At 37.7% G+C, this 17,319-nt stretch overlaps 1 protein-coding gene across 2 annotated transcripts in view; it reads left to right on the plus strand.

Annotated features, from left to right (window-relative positions):
* The window catches only part of SMYD3 (SET and MYND domain containing 3), a 1,026,564-nt gene that overhangs the window by 208,858 nt on the left and 800,387 nt on the right, over positions 1 to 17,319 (plus strand). For both annotated transcript variants that reach the window (XM_044004559.1, XM_044004560.1), the window contains exons 4-5: positions 112 to 169; positions 15,619 to 15,755. In XM_044004559.1, the coding sequence (XP_043860494.1) occupies positions 112 to 169; positions 15,619 to 15,755 (195 nt within the window). The remainder of the gene's footprint in view (positions 1 to 111; positions 170 to 15,618; positions 15,756 to 17,319) is intronic.

Raw genomic sequence — 17,319 nt, forward strand, 5'->3', positions numbered from 1 at the left:
GCTTGCCAGACTTTCATTAGCAAACAGTCGCCCCCAAATGATGCTTAAGTATCTGAGCTCTTATATTGACTACAATGTTTTCCTTTTTTCCCCTTTTTTTTTTCTCCATAGTTGAGAGAACCATCTTGTGCCTCTGAACAACTCTACTCCTTTTTTGATCTGGAGTCAAGTAAGTGACTGTCAGCTCAAACTCCCTTAATAAATGTCGGCCACTATGTGTCAAGCTCTGTAGCTTCTTTGGTTTTGTTTTTTTTGTCTTTTTGTTTCTGCAAGTGAAATTTCATGGATTGGATTCACATGTGCAGCAATGAACTTGTGCATTGGTGGAAATGAAGGTGGGCCCTCATTCCTCTAGTGATGAGGTCTCTATGAAGCAATAGGGGTGGAGGAGGGATTTTGGGTTCTGGTTTTAATAGTGATCGCTTGGGGATCATGGAATCAGTAGCTAGAAAGGAACCTAAGAGATCATCTGAATCAATTCTGTCATTTCACAGATGAGGACATGGGCCTAGAAAGATCGAATAATTCATTCAGGGGCCTAAGCTGGAATTTGAACTCTGGACCTCTTTCTCCAAATTAAGTCCTCTTTAATAATAATAGCTTCTGTGTAAAGCTTCTAAGACCTTTTCTTTATATCAAAGGTTACCTTACATGTACCCTTTATGAATTTCATCTCAACCTATTATTCATTTATATGTTCTCCATTAGAATGTAATTTTTTTTGTAAATGTAAAGAACAGAATGTAAACTAGAAGGCAACTACTGTTTTTACCTTTCTTTGTATTACCAGCATTTAACACAGTGTCTAGCATAAACAAAGAAAATGCTTTAAGATTCACAGTCATTATCCTTACAGTAACCCTTCCAGGCTAGTGGTAGAAATATTGCCAAGTCCATTTTGTAGATGAAGAAACTGAGACTCAGGAGATACTGGGTGACTTGTCCATGTTCATACAAGCTGAACTATTGGAATAAGGATTATAAAATTATAAATCATTAATTTACAATTATAATTAAATTATTACAACATATCACATACCATATGATAATGTTATAATAAATAATAATTATACTAATATATAGTAAAATTATTATTATAATATAAACTATAAATAATACAATTTTAGAGTTGGAAGGAACCTTAGGAGTCATATAATCTAACCCATATGTGAGCAAGGAAGCCCTTCATGACATCTCTCCCAGTTAGCCACACTCTACTGAAAACCCCCCTCCAGTGATGAGGCCCCTATAAAGCAATGAACAATAGTTAGACCTGATAACACCGGGTACTGTGCTGAGTGCTAAGGATACTTGGATGAAGGAGACTTGCCCTCATGGAGATTATATTCTATCAAAGAAGACAACATATATATTAACTATATAAGTATAAACAAAAATGGGACTAGAAAGGGATTAGATCTATGGTTTCATTGGGATGGGTTATCCCCAGTGAGGAAATAACCCTTTACCTATGAAGATCTGGACTTTTTCTGACTTCTTATTCTTAGAGAGTTGCCTGAAGTACTGAGAAATTAAGTGACATGCCCTGGGTTACACAGATCTTCCTGATCCAAGGTTGATTCTCCATCCGTTACACCACACTGCCTCTCATATGTACAAAATAGCACCTGTGAAGGTGAGGAACGTTTTTGTGTGGAAGGTGGTGCATAAGCAGAGTCTTGAAGGAATCAAGGATTCTAATGTAGCAAGACTCTGGACTTCCTCTCCCAGGATAAAGGCAACCTCTGAAGGGTCAGAGTGATTCTCTGGGCTCCAGGCCCCATTCCAGTGTGTTTCCCCCTATTAGAGGTTCCCCCATTAGAGGTTCAGTTCCATTTAATCAATTAGTGTAAATTAGCTTTATATTTACCATGAAGATATTTATTTATTTTGAGTGGCGATAAGGGTTAAGTGACTTGCCCAGGGTCACACAGCTAGTAAGTGTCAAGTGTCTGAGGCTGGATTTGAACTCAGGTCCTCTTGACTCCAGGGCCAGTGCTCTATCCACCGCACCACCTAGCTGCCCCATGAAGATATAATAAAAATGGAACTACCAATACTTGGAGCATGCTTTCCTCTATAACACCTAGGTCTTTGGGGAGAGTGGGCTCAAACTTGAAGCACTTTGTACATAACACTGGAGCTAACATTCATGTCTAAAATTCAGCATAGCCACTAAATGAGTCTTCCCTTCAGCTACTGCTGGGCCGGGTCCCTCAGGTCATTCCTCAGGGCCTCCATGATAGGGCGAGTTCCTCAGGTTGAGGCTTGATGGTTGTTCCTTGGGGATTCATAGTTGACTTTTTTGGTTGCAAAACCTGACATAGATTCTGGCTCTTAGATCTGGTGGCTTGTCATTCTTGCCTTGCAGAATTGGGTTGTCATTATCTCCACTTCCCACTTTACTTAAAAACAGAAAGAATAAGCACCATGGAAAGAGAAGCAGCAAAGGAGACCATCATGCTGGTCTCTGTGGGAAAGGATAAAAGCCAGAGGCCCCTCTCCCACTTGGAGGTTTATAGCATGCCTTGCCTCTGAATTCTTTCAAAGCCAGGCAGGAAAGAACCAGATGAACAGTCTTACTTTTTCTGGTTGTTACCTTGTGGAACCAACAAATAATCCATTTCTTTACTTCATAGTTCACAGATTGGAGCAGGTTACAGAATGTCAGGCACACTCTCTGCATCAGATCACAGAGTCCTTCTATTACATGGCATTACCCCTTTCTAGAAGCAGGCTCTCTCCCACCTTGGGATTACATCAGCCAAACATGCTCTGTGCCTGCTCACCAGATTCGGATTTACATTGAGAAATGGAGGTTGAAGTGGGAGTGCATTCCAGGAATATGAATCAGCTAGTACAGTTGCCTCCTGAAACAAGTTGTTCCAGTTTTGGACAGGTCTCCCTGTTTAAGAAGCTTAATTGTGCACACACATGCACATGCGTGTGTGCACACACACACACACACACACACACACCCCTATTTGTGGATAATGGTAGCCATCTCCAGGGCAGGGAAGAAAAAAAAAAAGGGGGAAATAAATTTACATGATAATTTTATTATATATTTGAAAGGATAGCAAGTTGTACAAAATAGATTTGTGATTTCATTTTCTGTCATACAGTATTTTATTTTATCCCATAAATTAATAATAATGTTTTTAAAATAAGATTTTAAAAAATTGAGCTAAAATCCATTAGTTTTCCCACAGTTTCTCAATCTATCTTATTTATGGTAGCAGTCATCACATACCTAATGATCATTCTTTGATCAGAAATCCTAGTGTTTTTTTTCCTCTTTTCTGAAGGAATAATAATTATAAACTAGGTACTGGGTTTTTTTGTTTGTTTTTGTTTTTATTAAAATAACCCAAATCTGGTAGTTTGATTGATGAGACAACTTTTTCTTTCTTTGTGTCTGAAAGAATCTCTTTTTGTGATATGTAAGACTAAAATTGTTCAGGAAGACACCAGACAAAGTGAATAAAAACGAAAATCCCCAGTCTCTTTTGACTCTAAATTTAATACTCATTTCATTACCCCATGATATCTCTTTGTTCTCTTCAGTGATGTGGCTGGGTTCTTTGTTGAAAATAATCCATGCTCATATTACAATCATTAGACACTAGAGATCATTAGACACTAGAGATTCAAAGACTATCAGACCCTTTTATCTGATTTTTGAAGAAGCTGGTGGCCAGATAGCTGAAGTGTCTTTTTTGAAGCCCCACAGCAGATAGGACGAGAACCTTGCTTCTTCTGACTAGTGAGTCCATGAACATCCTGCTGTTCCACATGTAGCTCTATCAGAGAGCATGCAGCATAGTTGGAGATGGCCTCACAAAGGCCTGGGCTGAAATCCAGCCTCTGATGCTTACTCCTTGAGTGATGAGGCTAATTTCCTCTTCTCTAAGAGGATAATTTTCTTTCTCTTCATCTCTATCTCCTGGCTTCCTTTAAGATCCATCTAAATTCCCACCTTCAACAAGAAGCATTTCCTGATCTCCCTTAAAGCTAATTACTTTTTTCCTGTAATTATCTCCTATTTATCCTACACCTGTCTTGTTTGTACATAGTGGTCTGTGTGTTGTCTCTCCCATTAAAGTGTGAATTCCTTGAGGGCAAAGACTTATATTTGTCTCTCTTTGTATCCCCAGCACTTAGTACAATACGTGGCACATTGTAGGTACTTAATAAATGTTTGTTGACTTGCCTTGTTGAGAATAATACTTATAGGACTCTCCTGACAGAGTTGGTTTTGAGGCACCTGTGGCACAGTGGCTAGAACTCTAGACGTATGGTTAGGAAGAGCTGAATTCAAATATGACCTCAGATACTTACTAGCTGGGTGACCCTAGGCAAATCACTTAACCTCTGTTTGTCTCAGTTTCCTTAAATGCAAAATGGGGACCTTGACTGCATCCGCCTTGGTGAGTTGTCATCTGGATCAAATGAGATAATATTTGTAAAGGCTCAGTGCCTGGCACATAGTAGGTGCATGGATATAAATCAAATCATTCAATCAATTAATTTTATCAATTAAGTTTATTCCCTTTCCTTCCCCTTGTTGTAGGACTAGAATGAGATCAAATTCTCTGCAAACCTTAAAGTACTTTATGAATGTCAGATATAATGAAATTGACATAGTCAAAGTGACTTTCTTTTGTCACATGTGGGCTGGCTAAATTTGCCCTTGGGTTTTGATTCTCCAGGGAAGGAGAGACATCTGGAAATAGTGGTCACCACAACAGTTTATTAGTCTTACAGGAGAAGTTACAAGGGTGGGAATGGGGTAAGTGGGGTATGGAAGGCACTCCCTGGACAGGGAGAAGAAATAACACTGGACCATGTTTAGGTTGTGTCAAAATTGCACACCCATAACTCCTCTGGATGGAAGCAAATAAAGAGCAAGCCCAGTATAGATTTATGTTTGTGGTGACACGGTGGCCAATGATATCAAATGTGTTACAGAAGAAGACCTTTATTTCACTGTTGTATCATGCTCACAAGACACAAAAACACAGGCCAGAAATCACAGCAATATAAGAACTCAGGGGAATGGAAAACAAGGAATAAAGTTGAACTTAGTGCATTTTTTTCATGTTTTGATACACATTTAATCATTAAAATTCTGCTGTGAGTCATGACTATAATCACTGCTTAGCCTTAGAATCTTGGCATTCATTTGAGCTCTTCTCCAGGAGAAAACTGAGCATGTGCAGTAAATACCACCTCTTCTGAGTGCCATGTTCTCAATAATTATTAATTAAATGTCATGCCCTCAGCATTAACACCTGTTTGCAGTATATTAAAAAAATTGATTTCAAGAAAGAATTGCCTGCTTTTGTAAAATCTTTCTTCTCTTTGAACTGGATTCCCTCTAACCTGGGAATCACTGTGATTCAAGAGTTAATATTTGGCCTTGTGCTTTTATTTCTCCTATTCTGTATTTTTCCCCACTGCGGGGCAATGAGAATTAAGTGACTTGCCCAGGGTCACACAGCTAGTAAGTGTCAAGTGTCTGAGGTCACATTTGAACTCAGGTCCTCCAGAATCCAGGGCCAATGCTTTATCCACTGCGCCATCTAGCTGCCCCCTCCTATTCTGTCTTTAACTTCAATCCCATTTGTTTTCTTCTTAAAACACTTTTCCCAGGGCAGCTAGGTGGCACAGTGGATAGAGCACTGGCCCTGGAGTCAGGAGTACCTGAGTTCAAATCCGACCTCAGACACTTAACACTTCCTAGCTGAGTGACCCTGGGCAAGTCACTTAACCCCAATTGCCTCACTAAAAAAACCCCCCAAAACCCACTTTTCCTTTCTTACTTGCTTACTCTACTTGTTTCACCTTTAGATTGTATTTGAATCTCTTCTTCCTTTACCCTTCTATTTTTCATTCTTTCCTCTGGTATATTGTCAATTATTCATCATTGATTTCTAACTTGCTCTGTGTTTGAAACATGTCTCTGCTTGAACTTTAACTGGAATTTGAGAAGGGAGAAAAATGGTCAGTTAATAGGGATAAATATAGACAATGGCCCCGGGGCTACTTTGGTAAAGAGAAATCTAAGGTGTGGAAACTGGCTCTGCAATTGCAAGTCATCACCTTATCCACAAGTTATTGTCTTAGAAAATTGCTTAGTGCCTTGAAAGGTTAAATAAGTTATCCAGGGATAGTATCAGAGATTGAATGAGCTCAGGTCTGGCTGGCTCCAAGGCTGGCATTCTGATGACTTTGCCATGCCAGGTAATATTTTAAAAATAAAAACAAATAGATACTGTAGGTAGTGGGTATTTTATAATGTTGGAGAAGGGGCCTAGTAATTCATAAAGGAAAATGACAGGCAAGACCATTGAGGACAAGGTCCTCAGGTGTCTATACATCAATGTATAGAATATGGATAATAAACAAAATGAACTTGAAATTTTAATACACAGAGATAAATCTAATCGATATTAACAGTCTTGGTGGGATGGGACTCACGATTGGAATATGACAGAGGAACCACCTCTGTTCCAAAGAAACAAATCTGATAGGAGTGGTAGAATCATACTGTGGGCCTAAAACAAATTGTTGAAATGAATTGAATGAAGCTGAGGGTGGTGGGATGATAGAGAACATTTGGATAAGGATAAAAGGGAGAGACCTAGATAGTACATACTTTGGACCACCTAGCCAAGTGGAGAGTGATAATACATATCACTAAACTATAACAAAGTTTAAGGTATAATAGTGAGGGGGACTTTAAACAATTTTGGTTGGTTGGTTCCACTAAAAGAAGGGAGCATCAATGAAATCTTTCACTTCATTTGCTGATAATTTATCTCTCAGGAAGTATAGAATAAATGGTTGGTGAAGGAGAGTTGATGAGAACCTTGGAAGTCACCATAGAATCATAGAATCTTTAGGTAGAAAGGACCTTAGAGAACATTAAGCCAACCTTGACATTTGACATATGAAGAAACATACCTAGAGAGGTGAATTGATTTTGTTGTTATTGTTTGGACGTTTCAGTCACATCCAACTCTCCATGACCCCATTTTGGGATTTTCTTGGAAAAGATGCTGGAGTGGTTTGCTATCCCCTTATCCAGATCATCTTTACATCTTTGGAAGCTGAGGCAAACATGGTTAAGAGACTGACCCCGGGTCACATAGTAAGTGTCTGGGACCAGATCTGAACTCATGAAGATGAGTCTTCCTGATTCTACAGTGTTCTACCCACTGTACCCCATCACTGCCTAAATTGAATTTAGCACTACACTTAATTAGTTAATTAGTTTATTTATGAAAACAGATGAGGAGAAAAAATCTATTATAAACTTTCCCCTGAAATTGCTGTCAAATTCCTTGGTCTACCCAGTTTCTGGAATCTTTAATTTCCTGGCACTTCTGCCATCTTCCAAAATTGCTCAGATCTTATAGTCAGTACTTTTGCCCTTACATTAGCAAGGTCTCTCAGTAGCATCAGATGTAATTTGCTCAAGACTGGAGATTTTCATTTAAAGCAGTAAGGTAATCTTTGAGATATAATGTGATATTGTGACAAGAGATCTGGCCTCACTAGGTTGGTGGCTGTGTGAATTGAGAAAAGAAAGTGTATGTGAGTTGTTGAGAAGGTTGAATTGCCAAGACTTGGCAACTCTTTGCATGTGGAGTGTGAGTAAGAGTAAAGAGTTGAAGATTATTCCTGTATTGCACACCTACTTGCCTGGAATAATGGTGGCATCCTTGATAGAAATGAGAGAGTTAAATGGATAGTAGTATTTAGGGGGCAAGATAATGTGTTCTCTTTTGGACATGTTGAATTTGTCATTAGGGGGCATTCAGATAGAGATCTCTGGCAGGTCTCTGGAGCCATATAAGAGTAGAGCTAAGGAGAGAGATAAAGGTTGCATATATAGGTTTGGGAGTCATCTGCAGAGAGATGACAGTTGAACCCATATGAACTGATGAGTATAGAGAGAAGAAAAGAGCATTTAGCATGGAGCCCTGCATATGCCTGAATCTAAAGAGCAGGATGTGGATGTTCATCCTACAAAGTCTAACAGGTTGGAGCAAGATCACGACAGAAGTATTAGAAAAGCCCAAAAAAAGGGATGAGCATCTAAGGGTAGGGGTGGCTGATAGTGTCAAGTACTGCAGAAATGAATCATGCAATTGTTGAAAGAAGGCTGAAGTGTGAGAAAAGCCACCAGATTTAGCAATAAATCATTAAAGAACTTGGAGGGAGAAGTTCAATTGGAGTGATGGGGTCAGAAGTCAAACTGCAAGGGGTCAAGGAGTAGAGAGGCGAGAAGATGAGTGCAATGAGTATAGACAGCTTTTTCTAAGAGTTTGGTTATGAAGGTGAGGCAAGATCCAGAAATCACAGAATCCCAAAATTTGATAGAAACCTCAGTGGTTAATCCAAGTTATACACGAAAGGAATTTTCATTATGACATACCAAACAATTGGTTGTTTAATCTCTGCTAAAGACCATCTGGGAGGGGTGGGGAGGGGTGGGGAGGAGTGGAACTCACCCTCATTGGAGGCGGTCCATTCCAAGAATGATAGCCTAACCAGGTTGTAGTTAGGTAAAGGGTTTTTTAAATTTATTTTTAATGAAGTATTTTATTTTTTTCCAGTTACATGTAAAGATAGTTCTCAACTTTTGTTTATACAAGCTTTCTAATTTCAGATTTTTCTCCCTCCTTCCCCTCCCTCCCCCCTCCCCTAGACAGCAGGTAATATGATATAGGTTTTATATATATATATATATATATATATATAAAACATTAAACATATTTCTGCATTAGTCATGTTATAAGAGAAAAATCGGAGCAATGAGGAAAAACCTAAAAATAGAAAAAACAACAGCACCAAAAACAAAGGAAATAGTATGGTTCAATCAGCATCTATACTCCACAGTTCTTTTATTTTTTTCCTGGATTTGGAGATCCTCTTCCATCATGAGTCCCCTGGAACTCTTCTGTACCATCACATTGGTGAGAAGAATCTAGTCCATCACAGTAGATCAACACACAATGTTGATGATATTATGTACAATGTTCTTCTGGTTCTGCTCATCTCACTCATCATCAGCCCACGCAAGACCCTCCAGGTTTCTCTGAACTTCTCTTGTTCATCATTTCTTACAGCACAATAGTATTCCATTGTATTCATATACCACAACTTGTCCAGCCATTCCCCAATTGATGGGCATCCCCTCAACTTCCAATTCCTTGCCACCACATAAAGAGCAGCTATAAATATTTTTGTACATGTGGATCCTTTTCCCTTTTCCATGATCTCTTTGGCAAAAAGACCCAAAAGTGGTATTGCTGGGTCAAAGGGTATGCACAGCTTTATAGCTCTTTGGGCATAATTCCAAATTGCTCTCCAGAATGGTTGGATCAGTTCACAGCTCCACCAACAATGCATTAGTGTTCCAATTTTTCCACAGCTTCTCCAACATTTATTATTTTCCTTTTTTGTCATTTTAGCCAATCTGATAGGTGTCAGGTGGTACCTCAGAGTTGTTTTAATTTGCATCCTTCTAATCATTAGAGATTTAGAGCATTTTTTCATATGAGAATAGATAGCTTTGGTTTCTTCGTCAGAAAACTGCCTGTTCATATCCTTTGACCATTTCTCAATTGGGGAATGACTTGGATTCTTATAAATTTGATTTAGTTCCCTATATATTTTAGAAATGAGGCTTTTATCCGAAGTACTGGCCATAAAAATTGTTTCTCATCTTTCTGCCTCCCTTCTAATTTTGGATGCATTGCTTCTGTTTGTACAAAACCTTTTAAATTTAATGTAATCAAAATCATCCATTTTGCATTTTATAATATTCTCTATCTCTTGTTCTCCTTTCCAAAGATCTGATAGGTAGACTATTCTTTCCTCTCTTAATTTACCTATGGTATCACCTCTTATGTCTAAATCATGTATCCATTTTGACCTTATTTTAGCATAAGGTGTAAGATATTGGTCTATGCCTAATTTCTGCCATACTATCTTATAGTTTTTCCAACAGTTTTTGTCAAATACTGAGTGTCTATCCCAGAAGCTGGGGTCTTGGGGTTTATCAAACACTACATTACTAGTGTCATTTACTACTGTGTTCCTTGTGCCTAGCCTATTCCATTGATCCTCCATTCTATTTCTTAGCCAGTACCAGATAGTTTTGATGACTGCTGCTTTATAGTAAAGCTCCAGGTTTGGTACAACTAACCCACCTTCCTGTGCATTTTTTTTCATTATTTCCCTTGTTATTCTTGACGTTTTGTTTTTCCAGATGAATTTTGTTATTTTTTTTCTACCTCTATAAAATAATTTTTAGGTAGTCTGATTGGTATGGCACTGAATAAGTAAATTAATTTAGGTAGAATTGTCATTTTTACTATATTAGCTCTGCCTATCCACGAGCAATTGATATCTTTCCAATTATTTAGATCTGATTTGATTTGTGTGAAGGGTGTTTGGTAATTGTGTTCATAGAGTTCCTGGGTTTGTCTTGGCAAGTAGACTCCCAAGTATTTTATATTATCTACCGTTACTTTAATGGAATTTCTCTTTCTATCTCTTGCTGCTGGACTTTGTTGGTCATGTATAGAAACGCTGATGATTTATGTGGATTTATTTTATATCCTGCTACTTTGCTAAAGTTGTTAATTGTTTAAAGTAATTTTTGAGTTGATTCTCTAGGATTCTTTAAGTGTACCATCATATCATCTGCAAAGAGTGATAGTTTTGTTTCCTCCTTGCCTATTCTAATTTCTTTAATTCCTTTTTCTTCTCTGATTGCTAAAGCTAACATTTCTATTACAATATTAAATAATAGGGGTGATAATGGACATCCCTGTTTCACCCCTGATCTTATTGGGAAGGCCTCTAACTTATCTCCATTGCATATAATGCTTGCTGATGGTTTTAGGTAGATGCTGCTTATTATTTTAAGGAAAGTTCCACCTATTCCTAAACTCCCTAGTGTTTTTATTAGGAATGGGTGCTGTATTTTGTCAAAAGCTTTCTCTGTATCTATTGAGATAATCATATGATTTTGGTTAGTTTTCTTATTGATGTGGTTGATTATGTTAATAGTTTTCCTAATGTTGAACCAGCCCCGCATTCCTGGTATAAATCCCACCTGGTCATAGTGTATTGTCCTGGTGATCACTTGCTGTAATCTCCTTGCTAATATCTTATTTAAGATTTTAGCATCAATATTCATTAGGGAAATTGGTCTATAATTTTTTTTCTCTGTTTTTGCTTTGCCTGGTTTTGGTATCACTACCATATTTGTATCATAAAACGAATTTTGTAGAACTCCTTCACCTATTTTTCCAAATAATTTGTATAATATTGGAATTAATTGTTCTTTAAATGTTTGGTAAAATTCACCTGTAAACCCATCTGGCCCTGGGGATTTTTTCTTAGGGAGTTCATTAATGGCTTGTTCAATTTCTTTTTCTAATATGGGCTGATTTAAGGAATTTATTTCCTCTTCAGTTAACCTGGGCAGTTTGTATTTTTGTAAATATTCATCCATTTCATTTAGATTGTCAAATTTATTGGCATACAGTTGGGCAAAATAATTCCTAATTATTGATTTAATTTCCACTTCACTGGTGGTAACATCACCCTTTTCATTTTTGATACTGGTAATTTGGTCTTCTTCTTCTTCTTCTTCTTCTTCTCCTTCTTCTTCTCCTTCTTCTCCTTCTTCTCCTTCTTCTCCTCCTTCTCCTCCTTCTCCTCCTTCTCCTCCTTCTCCTCCTTCTTCTCCTTCTCCTCCTTCTCCTCCTTCTTCTCCTTCTTCTCCTTCTTCTCCTTCTTCTCCTTCTTCTCCTTCTTCTCCTTCTTCTCCTTCTTCTCCTTCTTCTCCTTCTTCTCCTTCTTCTCCTTCTTCTCCTTCTTCTCCTTCTTCTCCTTCTTCTTCTTCTTCTTCTTCTCCTTCTTCTTCTTCTTCTTCTTCTTCTTCTTCTTCTTCTTCTTCTTCTTCTTCTTCTTCTTCTTCTTCTTCTTCTTCTTCTTCTTCTTCTTCTTCCGGGGCAATGGGGGTTAAGTGACTTGCCCAGGGTCACACAGCTACTAAGTGTCAAGTGTCTGAGGCTGGATTTGAACTCAGGTACTCCTGAATCCAGGGCCTATGCTTTATCCACTGCACCGCCTAGCTGCCCCTTCTTTCTTTTTTTTTTTAATCAAATTAACCAATATTTTATCTATTTTATTGGTTTTTTCATAAAACCAGCTCTTAGTTTTATTGATTAATTCTATAGTTTTCTTGCTTTCAATCTTATTAATTTCTCCTTTAATTTTCAGGATCTCTAGGTTAGTATCTAATTGGGGATTTCTAATTTGTTCTTTTTCTAGCTTTTTAAGTTGCATGCCCAATTCATTAATCTCCTCTTTCTCTTTTTTTATTTACATAAGCATTTAGAGCTATAAATTTTCCCCTAAGCACTGCTTTGTCTGCATCCCATAGATTTTGGTATGTTGTCTCATTATTGTCATTCTCTTGGATGTAGTTATTGATTGTTTCTATGATTTGTTGTCTGACCCATTCATTCTTTAGAATGAAATTATTTAGTTTCTAATTGATTTTCAGTCTACTTTTCCATGGCTCTTTCTTACATGTAATTTTTATTGCATCATGATCTGAGAAGGATGCATTTACTGTTTCTGCCTTTCTACATTTGACTATGATGTTTTTGTGCCCTAATACATGGTCAGTTCTTGAAAATGTGCCATGTACTGCTGAGAAAAAGGTATATTCCTTTCTATCCCCATTCAATTTTCTCCAGACATCTATCATGTCTAATTTTTCTAGTAATCTATTCACCTCTTTCACTTCTTTCTTATTTATTTTTCGACTAGATTTATCTAGTTCTGAGAGGGGGAGATTCAGATCCCCCACTAGTATAGTATTACTGTCTAATTCCTCTTGTAACTCATTTAACTTCTCCTCTAAGAATTTGGATGCTATACCACTTGGCGCATACATATTTAATATTGATATTACTTCATTATCTATAGTACCTTTTAGCAAGATGTAGTTTCCTTCCTTGTCTCTTTTAATGAGATCTATTTTTTGCCTGTGCTTTGTCTGAGATAAGGATTGCTACCCTTGCTTTTTTTACTTTAGCTGCAGCATAATATATTCTGCTCCAGCGTTTTACCTTTACTCTGTGTGTATCTCTCTGCTTCAAATGTGTTTCTTGTAAACAGCATATTGTAGGATTCTGGTTTTTAATCCACTCTGCAGTTCACTTCCGTTTTATAGCAGAGTTCATCCCAATTACATTCACAGTCATTATTACTAACTGTCTATTCCCCTCCATTCTATTTACCCTGTTTTGTTTTTTAAAAAGGATGAGGAAGATCTGGGCATATTTGTAGGCAACAGGGAAGGATCTAGTAGATGAGAAGAGGTTGAAAACAAGGACTGGAGTTGAGATGATCAAAAAGGGATAGGGGCAGTTAGATGGTGCAGTGGATAAAGCAGCAGCCCTGGATTGAGGAGGACCTGAGTTCAAATGTGGACTCAGACACGTGACATTTACTAGCTGTCTGACCCTGGGCAAGTCACTTAACCCGCATTGCCCCACAAAAAAAACCCAAAAGCAAACAAAAACAAAAACAAACAAACAAACAAAAGGACAGATTCATGAGAGAGAAAGTAGAGGCTGGCATTGGCAAGGAGAGGGACAACCTCATTCTGAGACTGAAGCCAATTAGAAGGTTCCTTTAAAATCTGAGTTCCTCAGAGATTTCCTTGGCCCACCATACCAGTATTTTTAGATGCTTCTTGTAAATTCTTCATTGGGATAATTTTCAGTTTTATTCTTTTGAATTTTGTATTTGGAGAGAAGGGAAATAGTAGCTCTGCCCCCCCCTCCCCCGCAAATATATGGTGGAATTGTCAGTTAGAAAAGGGACTGATGCATTCTGTGTAGCTCTGTGAACTGGGATCGCTGTGTGGGAATTATAGGGAGGTAGCTATTAATTCATGATAGAATGTTGTTTCTAAAAGTTAGAGCTTTTATTAATGGAATGGAGAGCCTTAGTCAGTGTGCATACCCATTTACCTGTCCTTTATTTTTACTTATTTTCAGCTTTGTATCAATAATGCCCAAAATGGCTTATCCTGATTGGGGAAAAGTGTGGCTTAGTTTTTCTCTCCAACAGATACTTTTTCATTTCTCTCCAGGGGACATGAGTTTTCTGGGCCTCTGCAGTCTTACTATGATGCAAAATGTGAAGCATCTTTGAGCAAAGAGTGGGCATAGTGGTTCATTATTTGTGTCTTTGTGCTTATTGGGCCCTGCATGCAGGGTGCCTCTCCAAGTTTCTGGATCTTGATTTTTTGCTTTGGACTTTCTGCTGTTTTAACTGATGAGGAGATAAGGTGTTATCTATTGTCTCTGCTTCTAGATCTTTGCTTTAAGGATGCTGAACATATGAATTTTTTGAGGGAGTAAAAAGGGGGCTTGCCCACCCCATGCATAGTCTTGGACACATATCTTGTATACATCTGTTTATTTATATGTTATTTTTTTCCTTAGAATATAAGTTCCTTGAGAATAGTTATTTTTGCCTTTCTTTGTATTTTCAGTACGTATCATAGCACCAGCCATATGTAATGAGTGGTTGGTAAATGATTATAGACTGATTGACTCTGTGTGTGTGTGTGTATGACAGAGAGAGAGAGAGAGTGTCAGTCAAGGGGTATGTCTTTATATAACATTCAACATGCTGTCATATTATACATATGCATAAGAAGGGGCTCCCCTCATAAAATTTGAAAATGTAACAAGCACACAAAAAGATACTTTATGTGTCTATATAATATTTAGTGAAAATATTTGTCTTAAAATATCTTGTATAAAAATATTTTCCTTGTGACACATAATCAGAACATATAGATGACTTACAACAGTCATGAATTTGGGTTGGATTTCTTACCATTCCTAATCCCTATATAGGGATGATATTTAAGTGATAATGTCCAGAGAAATGTTCAAGTTTAATTTTGTGGTACAGTGGAAAGAATACTAGATTTGGAAGCAAAGCCTTGGTTTGAATTTCGGTTTCACTACTTACTATTTATGTGACTTTGGGAAAATCACATAAACCTTCTGAATCTTACTTTTCTCATCTATAAATTGAGAAGTTTGGACTCGATTGTCTCTAAGGTCCTTTGCAGCTCTGGATCTATGATTATGATCTATCTAATGAACAGATTGGACTAGTTGATCTCTGAGGTCCTTTCAGGTCCTGGAACTCTAATTGTTAGGATTCTATGAAAACAAACAGCTTGACTAATTTTAGATTTAATTTCTTACATTCTCACATCTGTCCATCCATACCTTTTATTTTTTAATTTGTTTGTTTTCATGTCTGTGGGCTTTGGATTATCATCTTGTAGGTGAGATTTGGCAGACTCAAATTGAGTAAACCATTTATGATGATTTATAGCTGTCAGGAAGCAAAGTGAGATGTATTTGCCCTCTGTCAGAATAAAATCTGGGGCAGAAAATGTCTGCCAGCACAGCTGCTGTTTAGATCCTGAAAATGATCTGCCATAACTTCAGTTTGTGATTGGTCTATTTCTTGTCTTTTCTCCAGACATTAAGAATCTAAGTGAAGAAAAGAAGGAGGGCCTCAGGCATCTTGCTGTGACTTTGCAACTTTACTTGAAAGTGGAGATTCAAGATGCCTCTCAACTGCCACCTGCCTTTGACATTTTTGAGTCCTTCGCAAAAGTAAGTGATATGTTTGGTATAGACCAAAATGAACACTCTCCTGCCTTGTTTTGCTGACTGTTCTGGACCCTCATACCTAGAAACCTCTTTGGAAAGTTCAGTGGCACAAGGCACTTCATTTCTCCCCAGCCTCCATTTAATAGCTAGGTAGCTTATTGCCCATTTGGGAAAAGGGGTAATGATCTTTTTTTTCTGGATACCAGTGTTCTTGTTATTAAGTTGACTGTGCTAAATGACCCCATAGTGGGTTGCACCAACTCCTCTCCAGTGAGTTCAGAGAATGCCCTTATTCTCACCAATAGGGTCAAATTAAGCATTGTTGTGGTTGAGTTGTTTCAGTTGTATCTGACTTTCTGTGACCCCATTTCGGGTTTTCTTGGCAAAGATGCTGGAGTGATTTGCCATTTCCTTCTGGGACAGTTGTTTTGCTAAAGACCCCCCCTGCCCCAGTGCAAAGAAGTTGCTTTGAAACCATTACTGATTAAATTGGCATAAGCAGATGCAATAAAAAGCACTTTTTAAAAATAACGTGAAAATATAATGAAGCTTTTGATGCGGAAAAATTATAGATTACAAAAATCCTCTTGGATGGTTCAGGTAATTAAAGCAGAAGATTAAATGCTTGGCTTTTGGATTGCACGTACTTATGTAAAATGTAAAATCACACATTTGAGGAGGAATTAAGCTTTTGTTTGCTTATTTTTGAGTATGTGTTCAAAGATGTTCAGCTCGCAGGAAGGCTATTGCACTGTGTTCTTATGTTTACCTGTTCTCCAGGAACATAAATGTGGACAATGGGAAAACTATGGTTTTATCTATCTTTTCAAAATGGAGCTTCTTTGAAGATAAAATTGCTATTATCTGAGTGTGTCGTCAGCATTAAAACCTGTTTGTTTTGTAATTTGAGACTGATTTTGAAATCTGAAGAATGATTGTTGGCTTATGCTATCCATAAGATTATTGGGCATTTCTATTTTCATGTTCTTATTCCTTCTGGGGATTATGGTCAGTAATACCATGTACCTAGCACATACCATTTAGGCTATTAAAGAAGCACCGTCTTCAGATAATGTATCTTGAACAAACTAAGCAATCCAAAGAAAGAGACAATTATGGCATAATAAAAATGTATCATTCCATGGTATAGGGAATTCAGTTATTCACAAGCCAGTCCCAATTATTGGAAAGTTCACCCTTGGGATGAATTAAAGTCTTCTACCCTATACTTTCTAGTTATTTGTTCCAGAAAGAAATAGCTTCAGTTGATGTGAAAGAAAACTCTTGTCTCTTTGACTGAACCACCATGTTCAGTATGTCTGAGAGCCTCCAACCCTTTTGTTATCATGATCACCACAGAAGATGGTTGGGGGCAGGAGGAGTCATTTGGTGTTTTCACTAGGGGATGCCGAATCAGATTTGTGATGATTTCTACCATCAGAGAGATGGTTTGAGAAGCTACTGGGGAAAAGATGAATTTGAGCATGGTAAAAGGAATAATAGCTTCCAAACAGTTAGAACTGTCCTCAAGTAGAATGAACTGCCTCCAGTGGTAGTTGGTTCTTCA

This window comes from Dromiciops gliroides, chromosome 4, assembly GCF_019393635.1.
Source record: "Dromiciops gliroides isolate mDroGli1 chromosome 4, mDroGli1.pri, whole genome shotgun sequence".
In the NCBI taxonomy this organism is placed as follows: Eukaryota; Metazoa; Chordata; class Mammalia; order Microbiotheria; family Microbiotheriidae; genus Dromiciops; species Dromiciops gliroides.